The sequence below is a fragment of the Bos indicus x Bos taurus genome, chromosome 3, assembly GCF_003369695.1.
Source record: "Bos indicus x Bos taurus breed Angus x Brahman F1 hybrid chromosome 3, Bos_hybrid_MaternalHap_v2.0, whole genome shotgun sequence".
NCBI lineage: Eukaryota > Metazoa > Chordata > Mammalia > Artiodactyla > Bovidae > Bos > Bos indicus x Bos taurus.
In genome coordinates, this window is record NC_040078.1 from 7,593,219 (window position 1) to 7,610,996 (window position 17,778).

Below are 17,778 nucleotides of genomic sequence, written 5' to 3' on the forward strand. Positions count from 1 at the left end.
ATAGAGCAGTGTCTGAGGTATACCCTGGGTCCTCACTAAATGCCGACACTGACTGCTCCCAGATGGATTCTGTGCCGACAGTCTGCAGAGACCAGCTTCATGGACATGTCATTCCAAGCTGAAAAGAGGTCTTTGGTGTGATTGAGTAACTTGGTTTCCTAATGTAGAATGTCAAAGGATGAATTCTTAGACAATTGTTTTTCCCCTTAGTAAGACTGTAGTTTAAATATTTGGACACAATAAAGGAAACTTTTACTTAACCAGGTTGGGAAGAAGAGTGGAAAAGAGCTCAATTGTTTCATCTAAACAGTGACAAGCCACGAAACCATGTCAGGCTTCCCTTCTCATTATTAATCACTTAACACTACAGATTCATTTTGGGTCTTTTTTTTTTTTTCTCTTTCTACATACAGAACAAAACCAAGCAAGTTTAAAAATTCTTTATTTGAAGTTTAGACAAAGAACAAGTATTGCATCATAAAGACTTGCTTAAAAGCATATCATAGTCTGCTGTCATTGTTTCTTTATGTGTTGAAAACAAAACAAAACAAAAAATTTAAGGGAGAAAATGGTACATCTTTCCTCCATATTTTAACCCATTCTTAACCGAGCACCGATACAACCTTACAAAGAAAGTCCTGGTGAAACGACATCTCTGATGCTCTCTCCTCGGGTTCTAATGGCTCCGTGGGAGCAGCACTACCGGTCTCAGACTAACCATACTGCCAGTGTGATGACAAGTGACAAGTATCTCTAAGGCCAGTAGTACAGAGCAGTTTCCATCTAAAGTTCTATTTCCCCCACTCTCTCTCATGAAGATGACTGACCTAGAAATGAGGGCTGAGTGCGAGTTAAAAGGGTCCAATATACATCTGTCACGAAAGTCAGCCCACTGAACTGTCTGCGATGGTCCTGCCGGGCAAGACGCCAAGCCTCCAGGTCTGCTTGTTGACTAACGGTCAGCAGCATCACTGGGGGCAAGCAGCACTGTTGCTGACCTTGGAAACGGTCAACTATGCTTTATTTACTCCTTGGTTCCCCATTTAATATAATTAAAAGCCTTTTAATGTGCTGAGTCTCTAAGGCTTCAAGGTAGCAAACCACTATGTTGAGTATGGTGCCCACTTTTGACAGTGACTAGCCATGACCTGACTCACACACAGGACAAGTTTCCTGATCCAGATGCCTTTCTCATCTTCTTTTCATAAGTTCTCACAGAAAACCTGACAGATATTAACACAGAGGTATTAGAATAAACTGCGAAAAGTCCTAGTCTTGTCCAAAATAAAATTTATTTTAAGTTTACTCATTAAAAATATGTTAACAGAACAGACTCTTTCTTCAGGTAAGAGAAAAGTGTTTTTTTTTTTTTAATGTGCACAGTTCCATCTGGACTCTGGCAACATTTTGGGTGGTAGTCCAATGTTCTATTTCCTAGAAAATTAAAAATTAATCTCAACCCCTAGGGGTGAGGGGAAATAGGAACTGCTCCCTCCCAAATATTATTAGGTGTAAGAATAAAAATTCCTTACGTTTCATTTTATCTCTTTAAGCTTTATTCTGCTTTTCAGGTATAAGTTATAATTAGCATTCATATTAGCAGCGAAGATCCTAATTTCTATAAATTAAAATGACTCAAGACTAACAGAAGTAGCATTTGGCAAAGAATGAGGGGTCTATAGAGGGTCAAAAATGTCTATCAATTCTGGCATTAAGCAATCTTATTTGAGAGGTTAATTTGTATGAAAACAGCCAATAGGATAGTACGCAAGGTCTCATTTGAAGTTGAGTCCTGTGACTCTGAAACAGGAAGCTGAGTTGGCCCAGCAGTGTGCAGTGGAAAGAGGGCTTTCACGGTGGAAAATTTCCATGAGGTCAGACTGAAGGGGGCATGGACTCTAACTCTGGCTCTTCAGTAAAAGTGGTTACTTCTAATAGTTGAAAGTGGAAGCTGCTTTGAAACTTGGCAATGTGTTAGAAAGTCAAATATAATTACAAGTTTTTCTCTCTGATTGTCAAGTTTCACCACCTGAGGTTAGTAAAATGGTGAGAATCAGAAAATAGTACAAAAGCTGCAAAGAGCTTGAGAATTCTCCAGCTTTAATCACTCCAGATGCCGCAGCAGCAGGGTCTTATCAGAGTGTCACTGCTGTGACTACTGGGGGTTCATTCCCGGGAGGCAGATTCAAGCCAGGAAAGTTTAATCGGGACAGTGTCTCTTTAAAAATGCTAGAAAAATCAGTTTGAATCCCAAATTTCTTGTCTGTTTCTAAGTAGTGTTTATTCAGAACACTCAGGAATGACTCATGTAACATTGCTGCTTTCAAATACCTCTGCGTCTACTTCTTGCTAACAAGAGAAGGCAAAGAAATGCCAGCTTTGTTCTGAAGCCTGTAGTCTTTTTTTTTTCTTTTTTTAAATTAGAAGATGCTCTGAGCTTTCATAATCACAGGGAATTTCTTATTTGTGAAACGACAAACACTACCCAATAACATAAACTACAAGGATGGCAAGCAATGTTTCTTTCAAGATGACCCTTTCACAAACCCTAACTTTAGAAAGAGACATTTCACACTGTGGTCCTAATGGAGCTGTGTCCCTGTTCTGCTGAGTGAGTTAACCCCCCGGGGAAGCAGCCCCTGACATCTGACTCAGTAGGTAGCACAAGGGAACATCTACTTCCATGAAGCCTTAAAAAGTCGCAACCAGGTGGGAAAAACACCCAGAAGTCTTCACCATCACTTCCCACGAGAGTAGTACCAGTGCCCCAAAGGGCACAGCCATCTAGGAACAGGTGGACTTGACCTCTCCGTGACCTTATCTAATATCCTCACACATTTGCAAAATACCACTTAAAGACTTAATAAATTAAAAAATTAAATAAATATACACCCACACATCCGCCATAATTCCTGGTTGCCATCCCCAAAAGGCAATCTCACCACAACAATTAGGGGAAAAAAACAGCTTAATTTATTCATCAGGCACAGCAACTTTCCATTTCCTAAAGGACTTTGAGCTAGCGTACAGGCGTTAAAATAAAAATACCATTATGCCCAGGGATTAGCAGTAGCCTTGACAGTAGTTTAAAAAGTATATTTCTTTGCACTTGTCAGTTGCCTTTCACTCATTTCCTGAAACTGTACCCTGAGGAGAATCCTGTTCCCACCTCTCAAAAAGATCAACTGCAGAATAGGTCATGACAAGGAGCAGAAAGGTCGGTGAGTGCAAGCAGGCAAGGCTCCCAGGCTGCTTTTTATGGGCACTTCACAGGTACTCTCAATCCACACTTAACCCACCTGAAAGGCATTCAGGGGACGCAACATGTAAGCCTTCAGTCTGGCCACTTGGTAAAATGAGCGCAGGAAAAGCTGGGAATGAAGGGAAAAAGTAAAAGCGAGTGCTAAAACCAAGAACTCCACGTGATGGTTCGCTCTTGTGTGATTCAGTGCAAAGGACAGGAAGGAAGCACCATCTATAATCACTCCATGCACACTTCATGTGTATCCACCGTAATGACTACCTCAGTTCCAGGGGAAGACTGGCAGCTTGGGAATGACCATGTCGCCACTGACTACTAGCCATGGCAGCAGCCTCTTGTTTGGAATAATTCACAGGACAGAATGGGAAGGATCAGGGCCAGGAGAAGACACTCCTGGAGAAGATGGCCTGCAGCCTAAAGGTCTTCTAGGCGCTGCCTTCTCTTTCTTGGTGCCCAGTAGAAGGAGGAGTGGTCCCCTGGGAAGTGGCTCTTGTCTGAAATTGCCCAGGACAGACAAATCACAGTGGAGTGCTGCCCTGATTTAAAACAGTTTGTGCATACAGAAAAGGAGGCTACTGACACTTCCCAAACTCCAGATTCCCGGGGAACAGAGCAACAGAGCCCCCTACTTCCCCTCACAAGAGTTAAACTGATTTCCTCCAAAAGCATCTAACTGACTTAGACAGAGAAGCATCACTGTCCAGACAGAAGTGCTGGTGCGTCTTCAGAAGTATTTAGGAACTATGCTAATTTCACAGGCAGAAAACTAACTGGCTACATATAAATCCTTGAGTTGATATATTTTCTCTGTTCTTTTCTTGCAGGGAGGAAGAGACTGATACAGTGTGGAATGGAAGGGAAGAAATCTGACCAAAGCAAGTCAATTAGGATAAGAAGCGGTGTTTGCAGAATGCATTCTACCGAGAAATTGAAAAGTTTCAGAGGAGGAGAGGGTCAAAGACCCATTTTTGAAGCTAAAGGTAGAAATCACAGAGAAGAAAGTAAAGTACAAGTGAACAAAGTACGATATTTTTCTGTTTCGTTTTTAATAATGGGAGGACAAAAGAATTAAATTCCTTCACTGCCTTTTCACTGGAGAACTGATAATTACTGCCATATTATGGGATGCACTCCACCAGTAGGAATCTAATTTGCCTGTGTGCATAGTCTTAAAGGAGTAAATACCTGTCAATTCTCAAGAGAAAAAACTCGTGTTTGTTTAAATCTAAAGTCACCTACATGCTCCTTACTTGAACTGGGTCATATTACTAGAAGGTGTGTAGTGTGTGGAGATTCAGTCAAGTGAAGGAAAATGGCTTTAATTAAACTGCAGTCTCATCAAACTTTCAGTGTTTTAAATACATGTGTTAATGGAGCTATCTCCTCTTTCAAAAAGACCCCCACCACCGTCTCTTCCATTTCATCCTCTCAAATTCACTACCCTCCCCCGGCAATACAGTTGTTCTCATGGCGTTTCAGGTGTGAACCACAAATCCCAAGATAAACTTTGCCACTGGAGGATCTTCCCTTTTACCTAACACTCCAAAGGGTTTGCCTCTCTTGGGGATGCTTTTGGCCCTGCTGGTTCTGACATTTGCTTTCCAATAAGCATGCATCCACAATTGGTTTGCATTAAGTTGATGAAAGATCTAATCAGTGGAAACATCTGTGTGCTGTTAAATCAAAGTATGGTACCTATAAGTGAAATGGCAGAGAGGGGAAGCAGGTCTTATTTGAAAGAATATGACTATTTAAACACAAAACAAATACAGAGGGAAAAGTAATTTAGAAAAGTACAGGGAAAAAAAAAAATCTACACCAGGCAGCGGTGAAGAATGCAGGGCTACCTGTGCCCCCAGAGAACTGCTGCTTGCCTTGTGTCAGCTTCAGTGCTCTTCAAGTGGATAGGCAGATGGTGAGAAATGGAGCAGCTTCGTTTTTTCCTCTTCTCTCTCTGGAATTCTATTATGAGGCAGTTCTCTGCTTGCCACCGAGGCAAAAAGAAACATTTCTCTCACCCACTCACCAGTCTGGCAGGGTCCCATTCTTAGTTCTCCAATGTAGCCCCAGGGTACTATTGTAATGACTCAGGGATGGTGCTGACAACATGGGCTGCCTCTGGGGCTGCTGGAGGGGAACCAAAGAAGGTGTTGGTTTGATTCCTCTGCTGATCCCGGAGGTAAGGAGGAACTGACGAGCTTTTGATGTGGAGGATTCTGGTGTCCATCACCTGACAGTCAATCTGCATCATCACTTCGTAATCTTGCCCGTTGATCACATTCTCTGCAGAGAGGAATACACACAAGGAATAAATATTCAACAGAAGGTGAAATTCCGCTATAAGCTTGAATCCCAGGAAGACATCATGAGCTCCAAGGTGTGAACTGTCAACACGCTTTCAAGGGTATAGAGAGAATTCATCAGTCACTAATCAGAGCTACAGTGCCGGGATGGGCTGTCCTCTCCTCAATTCTGGTTTCTAAACAACCTTCACTGGCTCAGGAGGCGCTGGAGGCACTGTCAGAATAAATACCGCAGGTTACCTATTCACAGACATTGTATGTCTTGTATGCTTTCCATGCAGTGTATCACCACGACTGCAGCAACTGGAACAGCAGGGGATTTCAGATGCAGAGGGTGGGGAGTGGGTGCAGCGGGAAGAATACTTAAGTCCTCTCCTTCCCTTTCAACAGCGGGAAGGAGTAATCTGTCAAATGGACCACCACATCATGTGAATCGTAAGGGGGCCTTGGCCAAGACTGCTTGGTTCCTGTGCATCAGTAATATTTCTAATTTAATTAAGATATTCCCAACTATGCATTTAAGGGTTAGAAATTAGGAACATAAAAATACAGTGAAGGCTATAATAATTTATTCCCTGATTTGTAATTCCGGGTGGTTTTTTCCAACTTGTAGTCAATGAAACTTGGCATAAAACTGATGGAAGAATTATAAATAGATAACATCTTTCAAGTCCAGCTGAACAGTCACAGCAATATAGTCAGAGGATGTGTGAACTTGGAAGAAGGCTGGAGAGTCAACGTGGCATCTCAGTTTGCATTCTGAACCACGAATCCAGAGCTGGGTGTGGGGATCAGGAAGAAGCTGGCGAAGGCCCAGTCCTCCACTGCCTTTTTATGAAGATGATACACGGCCAGCCAGTGATTTTTAAATTAAACACTTGGCTTCTCTAGGACAAAGAACTGAATTTAAAAGTAGAATTCTTTCTATTCCATTATCTTTTTATTTATTTTCTACTACTACACCATGTATGCCAAGTATTATAAATCCAGAGGAAGAAAATCCAAAGCTTGACATATGATCCTCAGATTCCATTATGTTTGGGAAAACTGAACTATGGAGTTTGTCACTTATGAGGCAGGAAAAGATTTACAGAGATCACCTAATCTGGGGTGTCTTAAAACAGGGTCTAATGCAAAGACCTCAGAGTCCATAAGTTCCCTGAAATTACATGCAAAGTTCTATTTGTGTGAGCATTTTTCTGGAGAGGGGTTAGGATTCTTAATGAGGTCTATCGCCTCTTAAAGGTTAAAAACTTATTAAATCTAATAAGCTATCAACTTCAAGTGCCTTGAGCAGATCATATTTTTAAAGCTAATGGAAGACATAATTCTTCCACTTTTATTGGCTGATTGTTTCAATTTCTAAAATAGTCTCCACTGATGGTGAATTTCCCACTACAAGTCTTATTATAAGTCTCTTTGATTACAGTTAAAGCTAATTTCCTTCTTTCCCAGCCGTACTAGTGATGAAGAGCAGTCATTTGCTGCTGGATATTAACTAACCCTACTTATTTTTTAAGACCATTGCTATGGAATTTTAACTCCAATTTTACAGCTCCTGCTACTCTGTAATGGCTATCAAATCATTTACTTATCTTTAGAGAATTAAATCTGATTGCCTGCAAGTTAGCCAACGTTTCCCTATCCAGGTGTTTTCTTTTCTAAAAAGTAGGCAATGGAAGAAAGACAAGCTGCTAACGTATTTGGAGTTATTACATTCAGAACATGTGATACAGTTCAGATTCCAAGGTACCACACTAGTTATTTCCTTTTGGAACCATGGTCCCTCTCTTTTAGAAAAACTGAAAGATTGTATGTGTGTGTGCATGCACACACACACACACACATGACCGAATAATGAAAAACACGTGTATAAGAGACATAATATACATTACTAATTTTTACTACTTTCCTGGATTGACTCAAAATCCAGATGACAGTATAAGATCAAAACTAGGTTCTCTCATATAGCCCATACCACCTGCAGAAGTCATCAGAGCCCGTGTGCCTGAGATGCTTTAAATTGATAACTGGAGTTCTTTAATATCTTAAATATTGGGAAGAGATGAAAAACCTGGTGGTATGAGCTCAGATGTTTGGGGGAAAACTAAAGCTGTGTCATGATTCCAAAAACCTGGGAGTCCCTTGCCATGGCTGAAATGGCATCATTATTTTAAGCCCATCCAGGAGGCTCAGGCTAGCTATGGTTCAGGAAGCTTTAAAATGGACTCTGTTCTTCACTCCTTTCTGAAATTTGAGGCCAAGGAAAGGACCAGCAATACTAGAAGAAGACTCTACCAGACAGGATATGAATGTCTTAAACCGAATTTAGGAAGCCCTTCTGAACGACAAACTGATAATTTAGGGTTTAAAGTGACATACCATTAGGACTCCCAAGTTACCCACAACCTCTAAAAAAATAAGAGTAGCTCTAGCAATTTCTTTTCTTTGGTCCACTCTGTGGGACCCTATAAAAGAGTCCTTTGGGGGTTTCAGTACTGACCCCCTTGCATAATGAGTGGGGTGGTCTTGGCATTACTGATGAGGTTCTAATTATTTTAACTAAAGGAGAACAGAATGAGAAACAGCTTATGATAACTTGTGGCCTGGTAGGCCCTTCCCCTGTGCTGTCAGGCACACAGTCTGCTTCCAGGAGCAACAGAGAGACTCTGAAACTCTGAAATTTGTGCCTCACTGTGAATAATACAAGGGGTCTACCGGTGGTACAGTGGTAAAGAATCTGCCTGCCAACGCAAGAGATGCAAGAGACGTGGGTTTGATCCCTGGGTTGGGAAGATGACTGTATATACAGCCCATGGGGTTGCAAAGAGTCAGACGTGACTGAGTGACTTTCACTTCACACTTCCAGTATTCTTGCCTGGAGAATTCCATGGATGGAGGACCCTGGTGGGCTACAGTCCATGGGGTCACAAAGAGTTGGACATGACTAAGCACGCACGCATGTGAATAATATACACCAGAGTAGGTTCTAACTGGAGAGATGAGACCTGAAGATTCTGGTGGCTCAGGGAAAAGGGAGAGGAAGAGTCTCTGAAGGAAAATCCAGACAGGATGTGAGAGGCTGAGGACGGACTGCACACTCTCATTAAGGGCCAGGCTTCCATTATGAAGGGGCAGCACCCCCAGAAAAGAGAAAACATCACAGCTCATGGGCTTTCTGACAAGAGGGAACAAGGTAAATACTGGATTAGGGAGTTGTTCGAGTTACGTGAAAAGATTGCTAAAACATTTTTTGTGTACTTAATGAAAAAAGACAGTGACTATTTGGGAAAAATAGAACTAAAAGGAACAGTGTGGAGCACAGACGGTAAAGGTTCACTCTCCCTCTTGCACTGGCAAGCGCTGTTTTGGGTGCTGCACAAGTGCAATAACTGATCTTGCATTCTGGGCCTTCTGGAGTAAACACAATGAGAAGAAACATTGACCTGAGTCAGGAAAAAGGTATAAAATACGAATACTTCACGTTCAAAATTAATCAGGCAAATAAAAAGGAAGAGGTGATTGACTTGAAACATGAGCGCCAGAAAGTGATTCTGAATGCCCAGAAGGACTGGGAAAGCATGAAAAAGAGTGCCTGGATAGTGGAGGTGGAAAAACTCTAGGCACTGTGAAATTCTGAATGCCTGTAAACACACAGTGACTGAATTAAGAATAGCCTGCCAAGAGGCTGTTAGCTGGGAGATGACTAACACATACATCAGAACCTTGACCGTAAACAGAATTCAAATACCTCAGAATTTTACAGAAATTTAATTTAATTTAATTTAAAAGCAAAACAAAACAAAACAAGACTTCACCAGTGCTTTGCAAAGAAGTTATGTATGAGAAAACAGATTTCTGTTCAGAATCAGACACTAATCAAGCTAGGCTGGTGACTGGCAGTAGGCTGTCAGTATCTGTACCTGAATTCTGCGGGGTGTGGGGAGACATGGATGGTAAATAAAAATCCCCCCTTCCACGGATCACAAGATATAACTTCATCCAAAACAAACAAACTGAAAAATGAGGAAAGAAACCCAAATGGGTAAGAAAGTGGAGACAAAGGGAATGGAAGGTGGGAACAGAATGAACAATAACGTGGTAAAATATCACATGTGTGCCGGTTGTGACCATCCCAGTGCGCCATGCGTTGGAAAAAAAATTAAAAAGCTCTTTCTACTCTTCTACCCAAATTCTCCATTCAACTTCTTTTTTTAAAAATTAATTTAATTGTAGGATAATTACTTTACAATATTGTGATGGTTTTTGCCATACATCAGTATGAATCAGCCATAGGTATACATATGCCCCCTCTATCCTGAAGCCCCCCTCCCATCTCCTTCCCCACTCTAAACCTCCAGATGTCACAGAGCACCGGCTTTGGATGCCCTGCCTCATACATCAAACCCACACTGGTTATCTATTTCATATGTAGTAGTGTATATGTTTCAATGTTATTCCTGTTTCAAGAACTTCTTCTGAGAACCTTCTATGAAAATTCCAATATTGACCTTTTTCTTATAACCAATATATAAATGTTCTATGTCACTGAATATGTTAAAATACTGACAGAAAAGAGGTTTGGCTCTTTTAAAAAATGTCTGGCATTTTTGAAGGTAGCAGGTAAGGGATCAGATCACTGGTCGCGCTAGAACCTTTCCCTCATCAGCGGGGAAGAAGACTGAGTGAATAACTAAGAGTCATACTGAAGATGGGCTTCCCAGGTGACACTGGTGGTAAAGAAGCCACCTGCCAATGCAGGAGACATTAAGAGACGCAGGTTTGATCTCTGGGTCAGGAAGATCCCCTGGAGGGAGGGCATGGCAACCCACTCCATTCTTCTTGTCTGGAGAATCCCCATGGACAGAGGAACCTGACGGACTACAGTCCACGGGATTGCAGAGTTGGACACAACTGAAGTGACTTAGCAGGCAGGCATACTGCAGATGGAAACACAAAATACACTTCTGACTTGACTCTTTCCAGAGACATAAGGAAGAACACCTGCAGGAGCAAAGAGCACCCAGTAACTTCTATTGTCTGCCCTTTGCTGTTTCTCAGACAGTGGAGAGATTTCAGGCTGTGAGTGTCCAAGAAAATCAGAGATACCAAAGGAACATTTCATGCAAAGATGAGCTCAATAAAGGGCAGAAATGGTATGGACCTAACAGAAGCAGAAGATATTAAGAAGAGATGGCAAGAATACACAGAAGAACTGTACAAAAAAGATCTTCACGATCCAGATAATCACGATGGTGTGATCACTGACCTAGAGCCAGACATCCTGGAATGTGAAGTCAAGTGGGCCTTAGAAAGCATCACTACAAACAAAGCTAGTGGAGGTGATGGAATTCCATGGGGCTATTTCAACTCCTGAAAGATGATGCTGTGAAAGTGCTGCACTCAATATGCCAGCAAATTTGGAAAACTCAGCAGCGGCCACAGGACTGGAAAAGGTCAGTTTTCATTCCAATCCCAAAGAAAGGCAATGCCAAAGAATGCTCAAACTACCGCACAATTGCACTCATCTCACATGCTAGTAAAGTAATGCTCAAAATTCTCCAAGCCAGGCTTCAGCAATATGTGAACCGTGAACTTCCTGATGTTCAAGCTGGTTTTAGAAAAGGCAGAGGAACCAGAGATCAAATTGCTAACATCCGCTGGATCATCAAAAGAGCAAGAGAGTTCCAGAAAAACATCTGTTTCTGCTTTATCGACTATGCCAAAGCCTTTGACTGTGTGGATCACAATAAACTGTGGAAAATTCTGAAAGAGATGGGAATACCAGACCACCTGATCTGCCTCTTGAGAAATTTGTATGCAGGTCAGGAAGCAACAGTTATAACTGGACATGAAACAACAGACTAGCTCCAAATAGGAAAAGGAGTACGTCAAGGCTGTATATTGTCACCCTATTTATTTAACTTATATGAAGAGTACATCATGAGAAATGCTGGACTGGAAGAAACACAAGCTGGAATCAAGATTGCCGGGAGAAATATCAATAACCTCAGATATGCAGATGACACCACCCTTATGGCAGAAAGTGAAGAGGAACTCAAAAGCCTCTTGATGAAAGTGAAAGTGGAGAGTGAAAAAGTTGGCTTAAAGCTCAACATTCAGAAAACGAAGATCATGGCATCCAGTCCCACCACTTCATGGGAAATAGATGGGGAAACAGTGCAAACAGTGTCAGACTTTATTTTTCTGGGCTCCAAAATCACTACAGATGGTGACTGCAGCCATGAAAATAAAAGACGCTTACTCCTTGGAAGCAAAGTTATGACCAACCTAGATAGCATATTCAAAAGCAGAGACATTACTTTGCCAACAAAGGTTCATCTAGTCAAGGCTATGGTTTTTCCAGTGGTCATGTATGGATGTGAGAGTTGGACTGTGAAGAAGGCTGAGCGCCGAAGAATTGATGCTTTTGAACTGTGGTGTTGGAGAAGACTCTTGAGAGTCCCTTGGACTGCAAGGAGATCCAACCAGTCCATTCTGAAGGAGATCAGCCCTGGGATTTCTTTGGAAGGAATGATGCTAAAGCTGAAACTCCAGTACTTTGGCCACCTCATGCGAAGAGTTGACTCATTGGAAAAGACTCTGATGCTGGGAGGGATTGGGGGCAGGAGGAGAAGGGGACGACAGAGGATGAGATGGCTGGATGGCGTCACTAACTCGATGGACGTGAGTCTCAGTGAACTCCGGGAGTTGGTGATGGACAGGGAGGCCTGGCGTGCTGCGATTCATGGGGTCGCAAAGAGTCAGACACGACTGAGCAACTGATCTGATCTGATCTGAGTGTCCAAGGGCAGGGAGGGACAGTGGGAGGGGCTTTATACATTTAACTACAAGACAAACCAGAATTTGTTAAACTTTTTAAAAATACATGTGTATTTATTTTTTATTGAAGTATAGTTGATTTACTGTATTACATAAATTGCTATTATATTCCATTTAAAATTATTATAAAATATTGGCTATATTCTCTATGCTTGTAGCTTATTTTATACATAGTGGTTTCTACTTCTTTATTCCCTCCCTTTACCTTGTTTCTCCCCACTGGAAACCACTGCTTTGTTGTCCATATCTGGTAGTCTGTTTCTGTTTTATTATATTCAGTCATTTTATTTTTGACATTCCACATATAAATGATAAAATACAGTATTTTTCTTTCTCTGTCTGATTTATTTCACTAAGCCTAAAAAGGTCCGTCTAGTCAAGGCTATGGTTTTTCCTGTGGTCATGTATGGATGTGAGAGTTGGACTGTGAAGAAAGCTGAGTGCTGAAGAATTGATGCTTTTGAACTGTGGTGCTGGAGAAGACTCTTGAGAGTCCCTTGGACTGCAAGGAGATCCAACCGCGCCATTCTAGAGGAGATCAGCCCTGGGTGTTCTTTGGAAGGACTGATGCTAAAGCTGAAACTCCAGTACTTTGGCCACTTCATGCGAAGAGTTGACTCATTGGAAAAGACCCTGATGCTGGGAGGGATTGGGGGCAGGAGGAGAAGGGGACGACAGAGGATGAGAAGATGGCATCACCGACTCGATGGACGTGAGTTTGATTGAAGTCCTGGAGTTGGTGATGGACAGGGAGGTCCCGCGTGCTGCAATTCATGGGGTCACAAAGAGTCGGACACGACTGAGCAACTGAACTGAACTGGATACTCTTCAGTTCCATCCATGTTGTTGCAAATGGCGATGCTTCATTCTTTTTTATGGCTGAGTAGTATTCTGTTGCTATATACACCACATTTTCTTTATGCGCTCATCTACTGATGGACACCTAGATTGCCTTCATTATCTTGACTACTGTAAATAATGCTCTCATGAACACTGAGGTGCATGTGTTCTTTTGAATTAATGTCTTCATTTTCTTCAGATATATACTCAGAAGGGGAGTTGCTAGATCATATGGTAGTTTTATTTTTAGTTTCTTGAGGAGACTCCATATAGTTTTCCACAGTGGCTGTACCAATTTACATTCCCGCCAACAGTGTACAAGGATTTCTCCACATCCTCCCCAACATTTGTTATCTGTGGTCTTTTTGATGACAACCATTTTGATAGGTGTGAGGCGATATCTCATTGAGGTTTTGATTTGCATTTCTCATTAATCAGTGATGCTGAGCATTTTTTTTCATGTGCTTGCTGGGCATCTATACGTCTACTTTGGAAAAATGTCTATTCAGGTCCTCTGCACTTTTTTATTTGGGCTGTTTGCTTTTTCAACATTGAATTGTTATGAGCTGTTTATATATATTTTGGATATTAAACCCTTACTGGTCATATCACTGCAAATATTTTCTCCCATTCTCCTGTTTTCTCCCAAAATGGCTGTCTTCTTTTTGTTGGTGGTTTCCTTTGTTATGCAAAAGCTTTTAAGCTTAATTAGGTCCCATTTATTTACTTCTGTTTTTATTTCCTTTGCTTTAGGAGACAGATCCTAAATACTAGTGCTACAATTTTTGTCAAAAAGGGTTCTGCCTATGTTTTCTTCTAGGAGTTTTTATAGTTTCCAGTCTTACATTTAGGTTTTTAATCTATTTCAAGTTTATTTTTATATACAGTACTAGAGAATGTTCTCCTTTAATTCTTTTACATGTAACTGTGCAATTTTCCCGGCACCACTTAATGAAGACACTGTCTTTTCTCTATTGTATATTCTTGCCTCTCTTGTCATAGATTAATTGGCCATAAATGTGTGGATATGCTTCTGGGCTCTCTATTCTGTCCCGCTGATCTATGTATCTGTATACAGAACCATACTGTTTTGACGACTGTAGCTTTGTAGTATAGTCTGAAGTCAGGAAGTGTGATGCCTCCAACTTTATTCTTTCTTCTCAAGTTGCTTTGACTATTTGAAGTCTTTGGTGGTTCCATGTAAAATTTTTAGAATTGATTGTTCTAGTCCTGTGAAAAATGTCATAGCTATTTTGATAGGCAATACAATAAATCTGTAGATTGCTTTGGGTAGTATGGTCATTTTAACAAGATTAATTCTTCCAATTCATGAACATTGAATGTCTTTACAATTGTCTATACTGTCTTCGATTTCCTTCATCAATAACTTATAGTTTTCACAGTACAGGTCTTTTAACGTCCTTGGTTTAAATCTGTTGCTAGGAATTTTATTCTTTTCGATGCCAATGTAGATAGGACTGTTTTCTTGAATTCTCCTTCTGATACTTCATCATTAGTATATAGGGAAACAAAATATTTCTTTAATTAATCTTGTATCCTGTAACTGACTGAACTTATTTATTTAGTTTCGGGGTAGAGATTTCAGGGCTTTCTACATAGTGTCATGTCATAGTAGTGAGAGTTTTACTTCTTCCCATCCAATTTGTATGCCTTTTATTTCTTGTCTGATTAATATGGCTAGAACTTCCAACACTGTGTTAAACAGAAGTGGTGAGAGTTGGCATCCTTACCTTATTCCTGAGTTTACAGGAAAAACTTTCAGCTTTTCTTGTTGAATATATTAACTGTGGGTTTGTCATAAATGGCCTTTATTATGTTTAGATATGTTCCCACTATATTCACTGTGATGACAGTTTTTATCATGAATGGATATTGAATTTTGTCAAATGCTTCTGCATCTGTTAAGACAATCATGTGATTTTTAGTCTTCATTTTGTTAATGTGATGTACCACATTAATTGATTTGCAGATATTGAGCCATCCTTCCATCCCTGGAATAAATCCCACTTGATCATGGTATGTGATCCTTTTTACATATTATTGAATTTGGTTTGCTAATACTTTGTTGTAGATTTTTGCATTTATAGTCATCAGAAATGTTGGCCTGTGATTTTCTTTTTTCATAGTATCTTTCTCTGATTTTGGTATCATGGTAATGGTGGCCTTGCAGAATGAATTTGGATGTGCTCTCTCCTCTTCAGTTTTTCAGAATAGTTTGAGAAGGAGAGGTATGAATAGAATTTGTTAAATATTACATGATTATTATATTTCTGAACAATGGGGACACAGATGAGAAAGAACTTATCTAGTTAGAAGATCTATAATAATTTAATTTTAAAAATGTATGGGCCTACAATAATGTCTATAAAACCCATCAACCCTTAAGGAAGACATGTAGTGGTCATGATGATTGAAGGAAACTACACTTACTGTTTTATATTTAAATATAAAGCATTTTTACATGTTTTTTTCTCTTTTTTATTATTTATTTATTTTTAAATTTATTTACTTATTTTTTAATATAAATTTATTTATTTTAATTGGAGGCTAATTACTTTACAATATTGTATTGGTTTTTATATATACTAAATTTCCAGGAATAAACTACTGAGTAATTTATTTAATAACATTTAGTGGTTTGGTTTGCCAGACACTGTTCATCTAATACTCAAAGCAACCTCCTAATTCAGGCATTATTATTCCCATTTTATAGATGAGAAAACTGGAGCATAAAAATGTCATGCAACTAGCAATACAACAAGGAAATGGCACAGCAGGAAGTTCAAACATAGTCAGAGTGTCTTTAGAATACATTCTTACAAACCACTCCACTATGTTGGGAATATTATTTTTTAACTGAGATTTGTTTATCATCATTTCAGGAAATCACATCCCCAATGGCAAGTATCTTGTGATACTAAGTGACCCTTAGTACCTGGGTCACTATTATGAAACGCTAGTATCAGTTTGCATTTGTAGCTGTTGCATTCCCAGTCATAGTAGGTACTGATTCAAGCACCTGACTTGTTCACTGTGTATTCTAATGCAATATAAGCATTATATTTATAATGCTTGAACATTATATATATTTATCCATTCAACAAATATTTACTGAATTCCTACCATGTGCCAGGCACTGAGGATACAGAAGTGAACAAAACAGAAAAAAAAAAAAAATCTTATTCTCATAGAGTTTAACCCTTATAAAAGATGAAAGTGAGGGTGGAGACCGAAACTAAATAAGTATACAGAATGTTGAATAAGTGGTATGGGTAAAAACAAAGCACCGAAGGTGGTTAGGGAGTGAGGGTGGCAGTGTGAGGAGTGGCTTGCAGTTTAGATGTGGTGCCCGGTGGAGGCTTCACTGAGAGGGTGACTTCTGCATAAGGACCTCAGGAGGTGAGGAGCGAGCCATGCAGCTATCAAGGGAGAAGTCGAGCACGTACATGTCTGAGATTCCATGACATTTTAGTGGAGAGAACAGGCAAGCAGTAGGAAATAGGGGTGAGGACTGATTGGTGGGAGAAAACAGGGTTAGAACTGTAATTTTGGAGTTTATTTGTAGACAAGACAGATGGAGTCCTGAAACCAAATGGTACTCTTGGGGAAAAAATGATGGGAACATGTGTGTTAAAAAGGATGGGCATGAACCCAGAGAATGGGAGAAAATAATTCCTTCATTTGCAAATAATCTCCAAAATATAAAAACAGCCCATGCAGCTCAAAAAAAAAAAACACACAACCTAATCAAAAAAGAGTTGGAAGATCTAAATAGACATTTCTCCAAAGATACACTGATGGCTACAAAGCACATGAAAAGATGCTCCAACATCACCTATTATTGGAGAAATACAAATCAAAACTACAATGAGGTATCACCTCACACCAGTCAGAGTGACCATCACCAAAAAATCTGCAAACAGTAAATGCTAGAGAGAGTGTGGAGAAAAGGGAATCATCCTACAATATTGGTGGGAATGTAAATTGGTATAACCACTATGGAGGACAGTATGCAGGTTCCTTTTCATCCCAATCCCAAAGAAAGGCAATGCCAAAGAATATTCAAACTACCGCACAATTATACTCTTCTCACATGCTAGCAAAGTAATGTTCAACATTCTCCAAGCTAGGCTTCAACAGTGAGTGAACTGAGAATTTCCAGATGTTCAAGTTGGATTTAGAAAAGGCAGAGGAAAAAGAGATCAAATTGCCAATATCAGTTAGATCAGAGAGAAAGCAAGAAAATTCCAGAAAAACATCTACTTCTGCTTCATTGACTACACTAAAGCCTTTGAATGTGTGTGGATCACAACAAACTGTGGGACTACCAGACCACCTTACCTGCCTCTTGAGAAATCTGCATGCAGGTCAAGAAGCAACAGTTACAACCGGACATGGAACAACACTGGTTCCAAATCGGGAAAGGAGTACGTCAAGGTTGTATATTGTCACCCTGCTTATTTAACTTATATGCCGAGTACATCATATAAAATGCCAGGCTGGATGAAG

At 40.2% G+C, this 17,778-nt stretch overlaps 1 protein-coding gene across 2 annotated transcripts in view; it reads right to left on the reverse strand.

Annotated features, from left to right (window-relative positions):
• Nucleotides 1–425: 425 nt before the first annotated feature.
• ATF6 (activating transcription factor 6) overlaps nt 426–17,778 on the reverse strand; it is a 234,143-nt gene continuing 216,790 nt past the window's right edge. For both annotated transcript variants that reach the window (XM_027527485.1, XM_027527476.1), the window contains exon 16: nt 426–5,545. In XM_027527485.1, coding sequence (XP_027383286.1) covers nt 5,337–5,545 — 209 coding nt within the window. In that variant the 3' untranslated portion in view covers nt 426–5,336. The remainder of the gene's footprint in view (nt 5,546–17,778) is intronic.